The following is an 18,565-nucleotide window of genomic DNA, read 5'->3' on the forward strand; positions in this document are numbered from 1 at the left end:
CTGAGTTTCCTTCTGTGTTGTCTCTTCTCGAGGCTGAACAGACCCAGCTCCCTCAGCCTTTCCTTCTGAGAGATGCTCCAGTCCCCTCATCACCCTTCTGGCCTCTTCTGGACCCACCCCAGGAGTTCCACATCCCTCTTGTGCTGAGGAGCCCAGAACTGGACACAGCACTCCAGATGTGCCTCACCAGGGCTGAGCAGAGGGGCAGGATCCCTTGGCCAGATGGCAATGCTCTTCCCAGTGCACCCCAGGATGCCAATGGCCTTATTGGCCACAAGGACACTGCTGGCTCATGGAAGGCTTGTTCTCCACCAGGACACCCAGATCCTTCTCAGAGAGATACTGTTGCCATGCTTACAGACACTCTATTAATCAAAAGACTAAAATCAGTACCCTGAATCCTGAGATGTTTCAAACTCAAGGTATGTCCGTGAGACTGTCTTTTCAAAATTTAAATCAAAGATCAGTCAGAATGGAGCACTGTGCACAATAATTAACAAAATAAACTATATTCTCTGTGCTGTGTAATAATTTTACTGAACAAATAGCTCTAAAGATGTACTTTTCATAATTTTTATATACAAAAACTATACTAGAAGAATAAAGCTTTAAGAAATGATTTTACAGAATATGTTGCAATTAATCATGGCATAACATGTTCCCAGATATCAACATCAAACTCACAAATCAGAAGCATCTTCATAGAGCATTTGAAATGTTAACATGCTTTTCTCATCTTCACAAATACAAATTATTTTTAAGATGCCCCACTCTTCAGCAGCACTTAGCTTTCACCCAATGCACATTACTTTACAAACAAGCACTGAAATCCTGAAGGTCTAATTTTGGGACAACATTCAGCATTGCCTCAGATGTTTATTATATGATAAATTAATTTACTAAATGGAAAGTTTCTCTTATGTAATTCTTTGGGTAACTTAAACACATTTAGTTAAGGACAACACACAAATATAAGGTATCTTCTCCAAACAATGAGTTTGTGCTAACATGCAGAGTAACACTACTGGCGCAATTTAACTGTTGTAGATTTTAAAGCATTTGCAAACCATAGCTAGTACATTTTCTCCTTGAATATTTGATTTGGGGGCTATAGCAGTTAAAATACAATGTTAGCATTTTCAAGGCTACATTAAATTAAAATGTAATCATACTAATAATAATTTACTTTTTTTGTACCTAATTATTCCACTGTAGTCACATTTCATTAAAGCAAACATATAAACAAAGTTCAGGAAACTAAGTATGATTGTGCTTTATGGATTAATTCTAACGTGTCTCTAAAAAAAGGCCAAAGAAAACCATCCCAACCTAACCAAACTGAAAAACACCTGTCATTAATCTATCAGAAGCCCAAACCCTTAAGTTACCAAAACATTAGCAAGAATAAAGTTTCTGAAATATGCAAGTGTGATTACATTTTGAATTTTGTCATTTTAAAGCCTTTACTTTCACTGATATAATGTAATTAATTTTGACATCCCTTCTTGTTTTTCTTTAGATCACAGCAGAATTCAAATCTTCAAGTGTGAGTGATTACCCACGCTTACTCTAAATGGCAGACAACACAAGTTACTGAACACAAGAAACCTGGACCAAGACTACAGTAGTTATAAAATGCAAAACAAGGTTAAAAGATATGCCTTTTTTAGGGTAATACATAAGAAGGGGTTTAGGAACTTTGTATGAAAACTCATTTCAGATTATGTGGTGTGCTCTTCTCCCTTCCACAGGTCTGTGAAATAAGGTGGTAAACATGTTTTCTTCAATATTCAGTTTGGTAAGAGTTTAGCTGGAAAATGATTAGAGTTGTATAAATATAAAACCACATGGCAAAGCAAAATATTTTAATTAGTAAGCCAATCATAAATAAATTCACCTAAAATTAACAGAAGCAGCAGCTATATTCCTTCTACATTGATAATTTTATCATGTTTTAATAGTCAACTTCATTATCTAGCCTGGGACAAAACAATTCATCATCATCGAGCATTCAACAATTCTGCACAATGAGCTAGGTCTTTTTTTAGTTACATTTTTTACATTTTCTTTACAAATGTAATACCTATGTACATTATATATTTTATTTCTACAATTGATTTATTTTACTGAAACTCTACAACTTCCACGGGGAATTTGCTGAAGTCTTTAGCAAGTATGAACCATTCCTTTTAAAAAGAAATTCATATAAACAACCAACATACATCACTGCCCTTTTGACATCTCTGTTAAGGATTTGGATCTGGAAGGGCTACTATAACAAATGTAAGAAAAAAGGCTTTACCTAATTGTACATTTTGTTAAGAAATATCATCCCACATAGCTACATAATTCACCAGCTTGCAACAAACAGAGCACCATACCGCTGCACAACTGGAAATGTGTACAAACCAATTTCAAAGTTTACTAGTGAAACAGCTTCATCACTTGTAGCACTTTTAGACTGAAGGTAATCTGCAAAATTCTTTTGGAAATGTATACTCCTTTAGCTGTAAAGCTTCCAAAACAGTGCTGGCCACTGTATATTGTGAAGGACAAGCATCCACTTCTGTAACTTCCCATATGGTTCTCTTGGCCCATGCTTCTGTCTGAAGTCAGACTCTTTCCTCTACCTATTCCTTGGTCACTTACAAATCTGCTGTTGAATATTAAGTAGGAATTCATAATATGAGAAAGCTGCTTCTGTCCGATCCTCAATTAAATGCTGAAAAAAATCTGTTTTGGCAGGGTTCTCATCTCTGTAAAGAAAAAGAGAAGGTATTAAGCAACATCAAACTTTGAGAAAAAAAATCCACTGAAAATTCAGAGGGATAAGTTCTAATAAATTGCTTACTGTCATTTGGAATATAAATTCAGTCCAAAGAAACTACAATTGCAAATAATCCAAAGTCTAGGAAAAAAGTTGAAGTTTGTAATACGCTATCAAACAACAGCATCTTTTTAAGTATATAAAATGGTAGAAAGGCAGGTGAAATACAGCACTTAAAATATCTTGCAGAAACACAAAAAAGGAAATGTAAAAATTATTTTGTTTTTGAAGCTAACAAATATGCTGGTGGCAATGAAACAATGCAAAAATTACATCTCTGTTTACATGTAATCTCAATCCTCTCCCCAGACTTTCTTACTTGGCAACAGAATAGAGAAGTAACATGTTAACGACCTAGTATCCACAATTACTGCCCCCATAAAAATTTGCTGGGACACAGTCCTGTTCTGGTGTTGTGCAGCATGCAGCAAAGCTCTCCAACTTATTAATGTCTCTCAGAAATTCCTGCAACTCAAGCAGCAGCCACAATGCCAACAGCTCGAGACCTTCAGTGATATATTTCAGTATCATTTCACTAAGCAAGTCCTCATATTCTCTAAGAAGTGATCTCCCGCCCAGCTCAGTAAAACAAGTACTCTACAAGTGAAATGTAATCTAAACTATAAACATTTTATAGACTTTAAATGTCCTTAAGCAAGTCATAGCTTGAAAAGGCTTCAGAATTTGGCTCATCTATCAGCTGCTGTCCTGTAGATCTCCGTAATAAACGCATACAACTATCAAATCATCTACAGATTACTAACTGTACTTGAATCCATTTATATATATAAAGAAATTATAAAAGCTATACCAGAAACTAACCTGGTTAACACCACTGATCATAAGGATTTAGAATATTCCTAATAAATATATGCAACTAATTCCTACCAACAAAACTATGAGCAACTAACTGAATTTGCACTAGTTTCAAAGAAAACCTTTGTCACCAGACAGTTTTATAAACAGCACTTTATCAGTTGGGAAGGTGATGTTATTCAGTTTTTTCCAAGACAGATATACTCACTTTTCATCAGTCTTAATTAGAAATTGTAAATACAAGTTGCTAGTAAGAACTCAGTGCATAACAGAAATACTTACTTTATTACTTGAAGAACTGGACTTAAAGGTCTACTATCTCTAAGCCAAGATATAAAAGATCGTGTCCTTTCTGAAGAAGGTGCATCCACCTCAGGAAGCTGTGTCTGGTTGAAGGTAATTGAAAGAAACCGTCACCTTTTATTATTGAAACTATTTTAAAAAAACAGATCCTGAAAGTTGTAACATAACTCAAGACGCAATCTCTTTAAGAAATTACCAACCATTGATTTACATACACAGACGTTTTTCTTCAGCTTAAGGACAATACTTCATAATATCTGTGGTGCACTGCTATCTAGGAAGGAGTACATCTTTAACTTAAACTGTGGTTTTTAAATGCAAAAGATTTTAGACAGCAAAGTTATCTTTTGAAATGCTGCTTTTGCAGTTCTTGCCTGTATCTTTTTCTGTCAGTAAAGTTTCTACATGTTGCACTTTGCACCACTGAAGAAACAAGAAGTAAAATATGAATTTTATGTAAATATCAATGGAAAGATGCGACTGGACTATTTGGTTAGAGAATAAGCTGAAAAAATTAAACTTAAAAGGGTTGAGCAATTCACTGAGCTAAATGTATCACCTCTTCAGCCAATACGATGCTTAAAGACAATTACCATGACACAAAGGAATTTATTTCAGTTAAAGCAGTTCCACTGCTACCTTTGTAGAATGAGGGCCTAACTTTAAGGCAGAGATAACTTTATGCAAGTTTTTGTCACATTTTCATTATAATAGATGCTATATAACCATAAAAAAATGATCATCCTCCTTTTATCTAAGTTACTCCATCTAATACCACCAGCTGGTCATAGAGGAACAATTCTAAATTGCTAATATATGCAAAATAAAAAACTCTGAACAAGCAGGCCAGTTTTATAGTAGTCTTATAGCTTATCACTCTTAACCTATTTTTGTCACTTTCCTCCTTTATACAATGCACCTGTAAGCAGAAAATATCTACCTATGTGTTTCTATGCTATCATTTTTTGGTACTATTTGGATATAACCATTTGATTCTGAACTTTTTCTAGAGTTCTAAGGGTCCATCCTTACCTGCCAATTGCTGATATTATGGAATCACTACTCACTGAATAGGAGACTTCTCTTTAATTGCCGCTATGTTTCACACACTAGACTATAGGTACAGGTTGTAACATAAAACCCCTCCACCAAAACACAAATCCAAGAGTCTCTGAAGTTCTAACACCTGAAAGTTTCTCTTTTTAACATTGAACCAAGGTTTGGAAGCTGAGTAAAACTTAACTCTTACCATTACTTACAGGCCTATTGTGTCATACCACAGATTTGGTATCTTACACCAGGTTCACAGAACACAAGGCTTCTGAAAACTATGTTATCAATGAAGTAACTCTAATCTTAATCCTTTTGTATTCATACTGTGAAATTACTTCCTATTCTTGTGAATGCACATGTACTTCCATTAAAATAATAAAAGCAGTTAAGTTATAGAGTAACTGTTTGGCATTTCATGAATGATGAAAATTACATGTTTACATTCTCTCCTTGAAAACATCTGACAACTTCTGCCTGGCTCCTATGAAGCTAACAAGAGGTTAGAGGTACCTAACTATGAAAGAACCCAACCTAACTCATAGTTAAATAATTAAAAACTGAAAATGCAGAAATAAATAGATAAAATGCACATTCAAAGTGTAAGCAGTATACAGCTCAGCTCATTAAAATGCCTACCATTTTCTGTGGCACTGACGCATAATTTGGGTATCCAAGAACATCTTTTATGAAGTTGTTATCACAGTTTTTTCCAATCCAAAGGTAAAAAGTCTGTAAGATGCCAGAATCAATTTTAGAAAAGGCCCTGCATACATTTTAGACAAACAGGCAAGTGTGATGCAATAGGAATAATACCAGGATAGTAACTTCCATGCAAATTAATCACTTGAGTGTTCCAGTTGCAATTAATATATACGTGTCTATATTCATAAGTAAGTGTGTAAATAATCAGTACATTGGTAACACTTAGAGTAAGGTCATTAAATATAAAAAAAAATAGGTAGAATTCAAATACTGAAAGAATGAAGTTGCAGGACACCTTTATAATGTAATAGTTAATGCAGTAACTTCCCATACTACCTCCTTAAATTAAACTCCGCAAATTATTTGAAGTCACACAAATCTGTTTGTTACTGCACACTGGCTTCCCAATCTAAACAAGTCATAGCAAAGCACCAATTATCAAAGCTTATTGCAGTAATTATTTCAGAGGTCTGGAGACAGAAGCTAGTTTTATATTTACACTCAGCCCAGAAGTGATTCAAGGTTAAAAGCCCCTTCTAGACTGCCATTGGAGTAGCATAATGCTTTATCCAATTGAGTGTGTTTTAGTGCAACTTCTACAAATACCTTAAATTGTATCTACATATTTTGTCCAGTCTCCAATTCCCTCTCACTTGCAACTCTTATATAACCCAGGTCACAAATCATATACCCACTCTTTGTGCATAACTGAGAATGTTCCTGCATCAAGTGTTTTGTTAAATCCTCTAGTATGTGCAATTTAATAGCCATTAAAAGAAATTTTGGAAAATAAAAATACATTAATGCAATTACAAACATCTTGATGTGAACTCTTGGTATATTCTGACCAGTCTTGCATGAAAAAAATCAACCTCTATAGCCTCAGAGATAAATACAGACTCAGATCAAAATATAAAAGTTTTTCCACTGGAACACAGATTACTGTAGGGTTACGTGGAATGCTGATTCACAACACTGTTATTGCTGAGAGCTGACTGGTTTTAATAACACAGTAGGCACTGCTTTTTTGTTTTCTTTTGCCCCTTAGGAAATTAAAAAAAAAAATTTAACTTACCGAACCACAATCCATAAGAAAAGCTCCTTCTCTTGTCAACTTCTCTGCAGACAACTTCTGAAGAGGTGGCTGAGGAACAACTCTGTCATTTACATGTATTGTACTCTGCAACAAAAACCCAATACTCAATAACATTAGAATTTTACCTTTAAAGGTTAAACAAAACAGGAAAAACACCGATAATCTCCAGTAAAATTCTGAGGATTCTCATATAACAAAATACTATGTTAAGCCAAAAGTGATTATGCACATCAAACAGTTCTAGAATGTTACTTACTCTAAGGGCCGCTTTAATACCTAAAACATAATAATGCAAATTAAAGATGCCTATGTAACATTTTTGATCCTACAGATGTCAAAATTTCAAAATAATTACTACTGTTGACTTAAGTTTCCTACAAACAACCTCTTTTTTCCACTGCATTCAATTTCACTAGAAATGTTGCAAGAGCAGAAAACCATGAAATTCTACTCTCTACAAGGAAGGGTTCTGTCTATTATTGCATTCAAGTAACAGGAAGTCCCCTGATTTAAGATTCTGCCTGAAGTGATCCTTGGGTTTGTCCACAGAGCCCCATGACTGATCTGATTAAAGAATCTGGCTGTTTGCACTAACATTATTAAAGTACACCCTGCCTTTCTCCCCAGAAATAAACAAACAAAAACAATGATAAAAAAACTCTATGAACACAACCCCCCAGTATTTTTAGATTAAAGTTGCTTCCTCCTCCAATACAAAAACTGGCCAGATATCTCTGAAGCATTCTGCAAATAATATAGGGAAAAACACTCTACTGACTAAGCACATGCCCATGTAGTAGAAGATTATTTAAAAAAAAACACTATTTAAAAAATTTCATATGATAATGTCCTAGATTAAGAGCTTTTGGGGATTTAGACATAGTTATGAAAATCAAGCTACTGAATTCCAGAAGTTCCAGGCTTTACTCAACACTCTCAAGAATCAAGTGTTAAAAGAAAACTATTTTAGTATTTTAAAAATATTTTAAAATTTAAATTAAAAATTTAAATTAGGTTTTTGAAGGTTTTTTTTGATTTAAATTTTACAGAATTTTTTAAAGAAACAAGACATTGAAGAGCAGCCTTTGTCACAAATACTTTAAACTGAAGTAGTACTAAATAGCAGATTAGCATTCTGTTATGATTTAATATCTGGTTTGTCAATTAATTTCAATAGGTAAAATAAGCCCTATTTTTGTATTATTGTATTTCAAATAATTGATCTCAAAGCCTTTGCTAATAAAACTGGATCTCCTAAAGTCAGTTATTTCTTTACAGCACAAGCACAGTGTTACAATTTAAGTGCCACAAAAAGAACTTCACAAGGCCAGCTCAAGTTGGCGTAGGGGTGGAGTATAAAAAACTAACTCCATTGAAGAACCCTGAGTTTAGACTCATCTATTTGACTTTATGAAACACCTTAAAAGAAACTTTAAGACTACAAATAGCTCAGAGGTTGTGATGAGCAACACAGTACCACTGCCAGAGAAACTATTCAGTTTACCATATAATCTTGTATCACTTAGAAACAAACTCCTATATATACTTTTCCAAAACTAGGGACTAAAAAACTCATAAAAGCTTACTTATAAAAGTCCTTATTTTTGCCATTATAACTAACTTTGACCTTAAAAAAAATCCCATCTTTCTTCTTACTGTTAAAAAAATTAAACCATTTCCTAGGCTATGTCTGTAGTAGATGAAATAATAAAACCTTTTGTACATGAAGTACTTTCTCAGTCTGATCACAACCATCTAGAAGTAAAGCTCTGTTTTATTTACTTCAGTCTGAGAAACCACTAGAAGGCTGTTATTGCAGGCAAAAACTATATGTGATTTCTGTATATAAAACCTTGAATCATCCATCAGATTTACTACACCGAATTACCACAGACAGTTCTAAATAATAAAAACACACTGAAAATATTCCAAATACATTCCAATTTTCTTTGCTTTCTTTGTATGATTAAAAATTATGGCATTACTGTGGTCATCGAAACAAGATGAAGCAAAACCACAGTTCTGCTCATACCACACTACGGTACTTGCAACTCAAAACTTGAAAATAATGCTTTTCTTTATTTTTTTAACTTTGGGGAAATGCTCCAGTTGTATTACAATAACAACATAAAATTACTGCAGCACAGTACCAAATTTAATGGGCCATTAAAAGTAAGAAATGCTATAACCAGGCTTCATACATTACCTCATCAGTCAACTTGTCTATTCTGTACAAGTTGGGATGTATCATCTTCATCAAATGAACAAGAGGCTGGCTCTTCATCTGGCACATTGCATAGACACGATCATCCAAGCGTGTACTTGTGCCTGTTCTGAAGGCTTTCTGCAAGAGAACATTACTACTCAAACAAATCCTGTACTTTATGTCACATGTAAGAGTGCATTTCAGACATTTCAAAGTGTCAAGCAAAGGCGGCAAAGCTTTTGTAAAGGAATGTATCTTATTGGTGGAATCTTAATAATAGAGCTTGAGCAAAATGTTTTAAAACATAATCCAGCTCCTCCTCACTGACAAAGAACAATAAATTTCTCCCTCAGCTTGTCTAAAATTTGCACACAACTCGGCCAGAATCTCTCATTTTTTTTTCTTGACAAATGACACCAGCCTGTGAAACTCACCAGTGCAAGCTAGCACAGGAAAGATACAAGATAAGCAGAGTTCAGGCAAGGTACATATGTGCACAAGATTAACTCTGAATTTATAGTAGTAAGAATTCAATGTTAAGGAAAAATTTTGGAAAGGAAACATACTTCATGTTTTATAGGAGAGACTAGACTCTTACAGGATAAAATTTATTTTTTAACTCTCTCCTAGTGAATTTTTCAGATCTCCTTTAGAAACAACTGCTACACAATTGCTGTGAGAAACAACACAATGAAGTAAACCTCATCTTCTAACTCAATGAAGAATGTTCCTATAATCAAAGTTCATATTCACTTCTACAACAAAGCTAAGGACATCACTCATTCTTGGCTGCCACAAGCATTTTAATTCTGGTTTCTCTATATCCCACATTTTATTATTGTTAAGAAAGACAATGAAAATTCCAAACCTAAACAACTTTTCCCAGTCACTCTTATTTCTGTCTTTTACACAACTTTGATAATAAATGGTCTGCTTTTTCCTCCCCATTAACTGCATTTGTTATGCAAATATCAAAAAATCATACTCAGTATATTAGAGACTGAAGTAATCACTATGCCAAATTATTATGCTTAGTTCTCTTATAAGACTTATATAAAGGTTTATTCATCAAAACCAAGAACTGTCAGACATGAAAACCTTTAAGCAATGAGATTTATTCATAACAAAACCCTGCAGGAAGCTTTCACTTTTTCAGTATGATGTTCAGTAATCTAAACAAAGATATCATTAAAAAATTATAAAAAATAAAGTATTAACTACTTCTATGTGAACTTTTAGCTATATCACTTGAGTTTCTATAAGGAATTTCACCGTATCTCCTTGGAAACTAATTTTTCTTCTTGGAACTTTAAAGTACAAAAAGATATGTATTGGAAAATACTTGTTTTTTCCTTCATAAAATAAAAATGAAGTACTAATAAGCAGCTTCCAACAACCTTTATGAGCTACACTAATGAGCTGCCAAAATCTGAGAAATGTTAATATAAGTTATATATTTATTTTCATTGTAAAGCAACGTAAGACAAAACATAAGGAATTCAAAATCAAGTAAACTAATAAATGGTTCAGACATTAACAATTTAAAATAAACTACTATATCATCTTCTAAAATAAATCCAATTTCCATATTTTTAGAGAAGTGCAGACATTGCTTGACCTAGAACAGAAGAATTCCTGAAACGGAACAATGAACTCAACGTCAAACACTAATCCACTAGATCATACATACCTGTTTGAGAAGAGCCAAGATATAGAGTGGGAAAAGCTTGAGGGAATTTGGTGCTATCAGCATGGACTGCTGCAGATTTGAGGCAGTTGACATGTATGATGACAAGGAGTCCACCACGGCATTGACTAAGGCATCTCTTGCATCTGCAAGGCTGGATGAAACTGAGCGATCCACAGCTGCAGTGGTACAAGGAGGGAAGAAGTTACCAGACATGACTTCACTCATTCCCTTGAACTTTGAAAATTTGAGTTGTGCTTCCAGGTTATGTTTTAAGACTAAAAAATCCCCCAAACCACATCTGCAGTCCTAATGTTTTTTAGGAGTAAATAGATGACTGTCAGTACAGAAACTCACTTTCATAATGCTCAAAGATATAGTGTAGCTAATTTTGTACTCTTGGAGAATTAAAAGAAATTTTTAAAGCTGTCATACATATTGAAGTCTAAATATAAATTTAAACCTCATACAAACAACTTAGCTACTGTTGAAAAGCTGTTCCTCCAAGATAAAATTTGCAGCAATTAATTTTGGTTCCCACCCCCAAGAAATTTCTTCCATTACTTCAGTGGCATAATTGTGATTACTGTAAATGCAGCTTCATCCTTCTCTGCTGAGCAAGGGCTGCAAATCCTTTGGTTGGAGGAAGCCACCTGCTGGACTGAGTGCGCATTTAAGACGAGATCACAGAATGGCTTGGGTTGGAAGGAACCTTAAAGATCATCTAGCTTCAATCCCAAAAGACACAGAATTACAATTCACTTCTTCTAACTGATTTCAATATTAATATACAATATACCACGTGCTAAAATGCTGCACAGAGTCATACACATTTAACAGGAGAGACCAGTCTATGAAACAGCTACTTATGACCCACAATTAAGGGATAAGTAAGAATCCTCAAACCTGCAACAACAGAAGGATAGAAAACCAGTACCTCAAACACACTGTTGTCAGAAATTCCCTTTAAGTCTCCAGCAACTCACTAAACTGAATCACTGTTTCTTAAGTAATCCTAGAATGCTAAAGTTTGAGTGAACAACGGTTCCTATGTTGTTCACATAACAACATAGGAACATGACAGGAACAATGACAGCAATGATACAAAAATGAGTTTTGATCCAAGTATGTTATGATTCTCTGTCCTTTACTAACCACCAGAGAACAAAGAAGGCTGCTTTTAAAAGACTGAAGTCAACTAAGTATTCAGAACAAGGAGTATTTCTGTTCACAGTTTCAGCATAAATTTGGTTTTGTCATCTTTTGCACACACAGGCTTCAGTGTGTTGCATTCCAACCTTTTTTAATAATATCCAGGCTTCGTTCACTACTACATTTAAATGGCTGACAAAATTAGGTATATGCCAAAAAACATGTGAATCTTCCTGGCCTGTACTCACCCATGTTTGCTAAGAGGCACACAACTGCTTGTACATCTGCTCCTGCATACACATCAGACAGGGAACTCACTACAGGCAAGCAAAGTGTGTGCACTCGAATTCGACGCTCACCTACGAGAAATTAGTGGAAATCATTACGCATTCCCTCCTGGTAGAAGTAAACAAATTCAATCATTACAGCATCTCCTCCCATCTAAGAGGCATCCATTCTAGAAAACATACCAGACAAGAAACTGCTGCAACACTGTCTCCCATTTCTGTCTCAACCTGTTAAAATTCTACTCTAAAGCAGCAGAAATTGATAACGCAAACTAGCAACATCCACAATAAGAGTCTTTGATCCTACAAATCAAGTACACTGGTATCCATCCCAAAATTTTGTGGCATCTTCTACCATAGAAATTAGCTGCTATTCTTTATGCTCACCCAGTGTAATAACTGCAGCTTGATCCAATCCATCACAGGTCTGTGTGTTGGACAAAGTGCCTGCCAAACATGTTACTGCTTGTAACAATGGCCAGACTTTTAAGTAAAAAAGTCTTGCTGAATCGGCACTATGTCAAATGCAGACGAAATTGTCACATTAAAACAGTGTTTATAAGGATTTCTATTATGTGATTAACTGCCTAGTAGGCTTACTAGCTTACTAGCTCTGACAAGATTCTTTAAGGGTACAGAGCACAACAAAAGGCTGTGGAACTAACTTTGCAAACACTACACAATAAAAAGAAACAAAAAGCCCACTGACTAATTAATTTAAATTTATTTACCTTTACTGGAAGTATACAAAAGAGCTGTTTGAAAACAAACTAAAGATGTGTCAGTCAGACTTTCCTCTATGGACATTTGTACTGCAAATCCAGCATCAGGATTGACATTGGCAAGGGACAGTAAATCAGTAGATCGTACAAAAAAATTCCCATGGAAAGTGTGTATCGAAAGACCTAGAAGCAGATTGAATAATTCAGAGTGAGTTTAAAACAGCATGGAAAACTCTCACCAATAACTAAAAACCCAGCTTTCAAGCTAAGGTTGAAGAAAATAGAAAAAATTCTATCATGTAGAACCAATTACATGAATCATTAGACATTACAGCATTATCCTGTAGAGTTCATGTTCAATTCTGAACACTCCAAAATTAATGATGCCCATACACTACACATGTCAACTTACAGAGAGATGGTACCATCAACTAAAAAACCAAACAAAAAATAAAACACCAAAAGTTAACAACATAAAGAAGGCAGCTCTTTTACTTTTCAAAGAAAGAAAAATAACATTCAATTTAATGTTACTAAAGACTAAGCGCATTGAAAATGATTGCTAACACATGTACATCTATCATTGCATACATATCAGTATTTAAGACACACCTTTTGTACATCTTATGCGCATAACTGCTTCAAATCCAATCTTTCTTGTCAGGTATCTTTTCAGGTCTTTTTGCAACTTTTCAGCCTGAGCAGGATTATGGCTGCGATGGAAAGATGGGTAGTAATAGATGCATCCAGCAGAATACTTGGACATGCAAGCTTTGAAGAAAGGAAAGATACAGTTAAGAAGTAAAACTGTAACACGAAATAAGGACATAAAAACTGTGTCTAGACTTCCACAAGCCACATGTCTGTTCATCTGCTCAATATCCCCCACATCAGTAAGACCATGAGAACTGTCCCAGACCAGGCAAGTGAAGATAAAAATGAATCACCCCAACACACAATGACCTAATTATACACCAAGCTCAATAAGCATCCTCCATTTGGCAGCTAAGATTGAAGTGCTTGCAGAAATATCTAATGGTGTAGAGATAAAATTAAGTGTATGTACAGAGACAAATCTTGGATAGTTATCAAAAGATGAAAAGTCTGTTCTACCCCTGTAGTTAAACTTCATTTATTCCTTGCCATGTTTGTGTTTCCTGTTCCTTTAGCAGAATACTTCTCATTTAAAACTTTGAAATCCTAGAATAAATTGTCTGATACCATCAATATAATATTTCTGTTCTTTACTTCCATCAACTTCAAGGTCAATTCCTTTGCAAAATGAGGTGCAATAACAGAAGTGCTAAAATATTTACAAGACTTAAGAATTCTTGAGGTAACCTGTGCTTCTGAAGAGAGACAACTGCAGAAAGAGGGAATCAGGTACTCCTTACCAAGAGAAGCTAGATCAGAATATTGTGAACTTAAGAGAAATAAATCCACAGCAGTCTGCTGGCCAGAGCAGTCCAATGCCAACTTCTTATAAAAGTCTGTTGCTGGACCAAGATGCTGGACCACCTATAGTAAATAAATCATAGAGGGAGAAGTTATGAAAACAATCATCCATTTGAGAGTTCATGGAACAAAAGACATACTATTCAGCAGCATCTGAGTTAACTGAGTCACAAATATTTGCAGCTTCTTTTGCTTGCCAAGAAAAATTATGTACTAAAAGCCAAAGACAGCTCATGCACTTCAAAACAAGTAATGCCATGTATAAAGTAGGGATCTTAAATGCATAAACATCGATATTATTAAAATGTAGTTAATAGCTGTAAATGAAGATGAAGCAATTGATCTGCAGAACCACGCAAGTCAGAAAGACATAGCCAGTCCTTAGTCTTTTGAAATAAATAGTAAGGGAAGATTTTTACCTTTGTGCTTGACCTTTGGTTGGGATCCTCTCTGGAATGCAAAAGCCCTGCTCCCAAAGACGGTAACTGGGTTTGAAACACAGAGATCCGACCACCCGTTGGAGACATCAGTTTAAATGCAGCCTGAAGAGCAGGGCCCAATGCACTGTGTGTTTCTCTTGTATTGGTGAACATATTTGGTAATGCATTCAATAGATCTTTTATCAGCTGCAGAACAGATTGAAAGGTGTTTTATGAGATTCTGCAAGCTTGAGATTTTCTGTTGTTTCAAAAAAGCTGTACTGCCATGACTGAAGTGGCAGAATCAGTACCAAGTATTTCAGTTCTGTTTTAACACACTAAGTAAAACAAAGTTGTAATTTTAAAAGCTATGATGTAACAATGAAACAACATGTCTTCCAAAATGAAAAATTAGCATTGGAACTACATATTATGAAGATTAAGTTTGAATTCAAAATTTAACAGGAACATCTGTTTTGAATATTTAACACCTTGAATTTAATGATGTATTTTGAGCAATCATACCTCTTTGCTTTCATGGAGATTTACAAGTAAACTATCTGGTGTAGGTAGGAAAATATCTGTGGAGAGAATAGAAAAAAAAAAATTATTAAAGAAAAAAGTAATACTAAAATAGAACAAAACATTTCATTGCCCACTGCTACAAACACCATGAAATAGTCTACTTTTCTAATGTGTGTGTTACAGCTAAATATTCCTCGCAGTTAAATAATTATATACAGATACACGTGTGTTAGAGTAATACCGTCTATACAAATATTTTCTGATTCAAAGCAAAATTAACTATTGAATTTCACGTTTTAAACATCATCTACTCTGCAGTTAGTGCAAGACTATTTTTCAAAAGAATATTCTCATTCAATAACATTGACCTAATCCAAAATAGTTGAGAGAGTCTAACCTTTGTTCTGGGAAAAAAAAAAAAATAGGTTCTGAAAAATTCAGCTTCCATTTTCTTTTTACTTACCATCAATATCTGAGACAATCAGCATCTGAGGCTGTGATAAACCTTCTTGCAAGTTGTAAAACTGAACAGTGCTGTCAAACGTTATGAACCCTATTCTTGTTCTTGAATCTCCAGGCAGCCTGAAGCATTAAAAAATAAACTATTAAGCCCTAAATCTCTCTCTCAAGACACATAGATACTCAGGGCTCCTGCTGATGTTAGAAGAAACTCAGTTCATATGTAAAGAAGTGAAGAGAGAACAGAAGGGAGATCTGAAACATGAATACAACCAGTATTTCCTCAACATTTTCTGAAAAGCTGGGTAATGATACAGTTTCTAGGACCAAGTGTTACAGATAAGCACTCACTAATATATTGATGCTTTGTTTCACAAGAGAGCTTAGTAAGTTCATTTCAACATTAAACTGACACATGAAAGAAGACCGCCTTCTCAGTTTTTCATAGAAAACAGTGCATTCTGCCCTTTCCTAATTCAGAACCCAAATTTACTAATGTAGTTACAGAGTACTTACAGCTCTAAACCAAAGTCCAATGTCTCTACAACACCACGTATTTATTTCTTATGTGGACCATATTTCAGTGTATGGCATAATACAAAACTAAAGACTACAGGGGATTTCTCAAGTAAAATATAAAAAATATCATGGAGTGCTGAAAACCATGACAGTGACCAAGAACATTAGAGGCAAATACTGCTGTTACCATCTAGGTATCAGAAATGGCACAGATTTTCCTGTGAACTTAGCATGGGATTTTATGCATTTTCCTAAAATAATTAAGCATGTTTCTGAGATTCTGTTGACAAAATAGTCACAAAAACCCTGAACAAAGAAAGATCGAACCAAAAAATGGAAACACAGATTTTTAATGTATATGTTGGCCTCTTCATGAAAAAACCAAGTTCAATAAGAAAAACTTGCAGAAAGGAATTTTCAAGGCAAGGCCTCCAAAGGATTAGTTGTCAAAAGGCATGAACACAGTGAAGCTCATTAACCCTGACTCAAAATGCACCAGGAACAATACCATACACACTGTCCCAGTGCAAAAATAAAACAAGAGAAACTGGCACAGGGTAACTGTGATCTAAAAAAACCAAACTGACAACATATTCACCCAGGCAGTCTTACTCTCACGGTTACAATGTTCCAGTTTGCAGCATCTCAGACCTTTCAGCACAAGAACCAGGTAATTTAACCGTTGTAATTGATTATTTTTGTTGGTCTCGGCAAGACGGAAGAATGAAATTTAAGAATCACTGTACAATCAACATGTTGTTAGAAATTACAGCTAAATACTCCTTGCAGATAAGAAATTTATGCAGATACACATGCAGAGAAGGAATTCCAGGCAAAGGAAATTCTAGCCTTTAGGTATAGAATGTTTAGACACTTTGAAATTTCCTTCAAAATTTTCAGTTACAATTTTTCATAACAACATATTAGCTGATTTGAAAAGGTTACTTATACTCTTACTTGTCTAGGTTTTCCAGCAATGACTGGCAGAGTATTGTCAAATATCCAGACTCCACTGCATTATGAGACACATCTAAAACAAATAAATATACCGCAGGCTGAGGAGGACGAAGCTACAAAGTAAAAAAAAAAAAAAAACAAAAAACACTCAAAAATCATATTCAAAGAAATGTTAAAGGTGATTAGTCATTAGAAAGGGAAGTAAGAAAAGGGAATACTTAGAAAAATGCAAGGTATACATTATGCAATAAAGGTAATTTACTAAGCAATATGCAGAAGGACTTAACCACAACCCCCAGTGGTTAATAACTTATAACTGCCATTTTTAATAAATATAAAGTGTTATACTTCAGGAGGAAAAAAAGGATATTTTAGTCCTTCCTTCCAGCAGTCAATTCAAACATGATGAGGGATACTGACTTCCATCTTTTAAATTCCATTGTTCTTTCAGTACAGGGACAACGTGATCCATGAAACAGGGTTAACGCATTCTGCCTACCCCCTTTCCCCAATTATGTACCAAGCTGTTTATTCACTGTAATTTGTCTGCCACAATGTTTCAATTCAAAGACAAGAGAACAATTTATTTTTGCTGTTGCTATTAATGTCATTATTAAGTAGGCCTTTTCACAGGCAGACAAGACCACCATCCCAGCAATTGTAGGTTGACTACTAATAAGACCCATTTCTTCACAATTATGAACTAGAAATTTGAAGCTGAATTAATTTGCTCATTATTCTATTACTGGTCTTTCAAAACATTCTCAAAATGAGGGAGAAAGGCAGAAACCACACTGCATCGGATTAAAATCTGACTGTGCCACATTAAACTACACTGAATGACAACACACATTGAATTACTTCTAACTCAAAAGCTTCTGACTGTTTACATCAGCCAAAACTCAAAACATGAATTTAACTATTCTTTGTTGTTAAGAGGAGCTTTACAGAAAAATTAATACACACCACTGGATCAATATGAAACATTAATTTCAAGACTATTATAGTAATATACAATTGCTGTTGAAGTTACTATGAAAACTTTTTCTTACCATATAGTCTGAAGAAGCAATGAATTCCACTGTAGAATTTTGCACCTCTGGCCGTTTGTGAGGCTCTCCATAAGATCGTGTCAGAGGATTATACATAAATTCTTCAGGAACTATTAAAAAAAAATAATTACCCCCCAAATACAGATTATATTTTTGCCAGAAAATAAAAACCATTATTGCAGCTAAATGCAAAGTAATGTGGGCACACTTCAATTATTACAATAGCAAAAAATTTACATTAAAGATACATAAAAAAAGGAACATTTCAAATATCTCAAGCATATCTTTAACATCAAAGTTCAATCAGCAATTGTAAAGAAATTTTATA

At 34.5% G+C, this 18,565-nt stretch overlaps 1 protein-coding gene across 4 annotated transcripts in view; it reads right to left on the reverse strand.

The window, feature by feature from the left end:
* Positions 1 to 511: 511 nt before the first annotated feature.
* The window catches only part of SEC24B (SEC24 homolog B, COPII coat complex component), a 45,360-nt gene continuing 27,306 nt past the window's right edge, over positions 512 to 18,565 (reverse strand). For all 4 annotated transcript variants that reach the window (XM_030271600.4, XM_030271599.4, XM_030271598.4 and 1 more), the window contains 15 exons: positions 18,238 to 18,347; positions 17,186 to 17,298; positions 15,714 to 15,832; positions 15,251 to 15,306; positions 14,726 to 14,932; positions 14,246 to 14,369; positions 13,464 to 13,622; positions 12,861 to 13,034; positions 12,091 to 12,201; positions 10,694 to 10,869; positions 9,004 to 9,141; positions 6,777 to 6,881; positions 5,636 to 5,728; positions 3,926 to 4,029; positions 512 to 2,756 (listed from right to left, as the gene is read on the reverse strand). In XM_030271600.4, the coding sequence (XP_030127460.4) occupies positions 2,642 to 2,756; positions 3,926 to 4,029; positions 5,636 to 5,728; positions 6,777 to 6,881; positions 9,004 to 9,141; positions 10,694 to 10,869; positions 12,091 to 12,201; positions 12,861 to 13,034; positions 13,464 to 13,622; positions 14,246 to 14,369; positions 14,726 to 14,932; positions 15,251 to 15,306; positions 15,714 to 15,832; positions 17,186 to 17,298; positions 18,238 to 18,347 (1,904 nt within the window). In that variant the 3' untranslated portion in view covers positions 512 to 2,641. The remainder of the gene's footprint in view (positions 2,757 to 3,925; positions 4,030 to 5,635; positions 5,729 to 6,776; positions 6,882 to 9,003; positions 9,142 to 10,693; positions 10,870 to 12,090; positions 12,202 to 12,860; positions 13,035 to 13,463; positions 13,623 to 14,245; positions 14,370 to 14,725; positions 14,933 to 15,250; positions 15,307 to 15,713; positions 15,833 to 17,185; positions 17,299 to 18,237; positions 18,348 to 18,565) is intronic.

The sequence above is a fragment of the Taeniopygia guttata genome, chromosome 4 (assembly GCF_048771995.1).
Source record: "Taeniopygia guttata chromosome 4, bTaeGut7.mat, whole genome shotgun sequence".
NCBI classification, from domain to species: Eukaryota; Metazoa; Chordata; class Aves; order Passeriformes; family Estrildidae; genus Taeniopygia; species Taeniopygia guttata.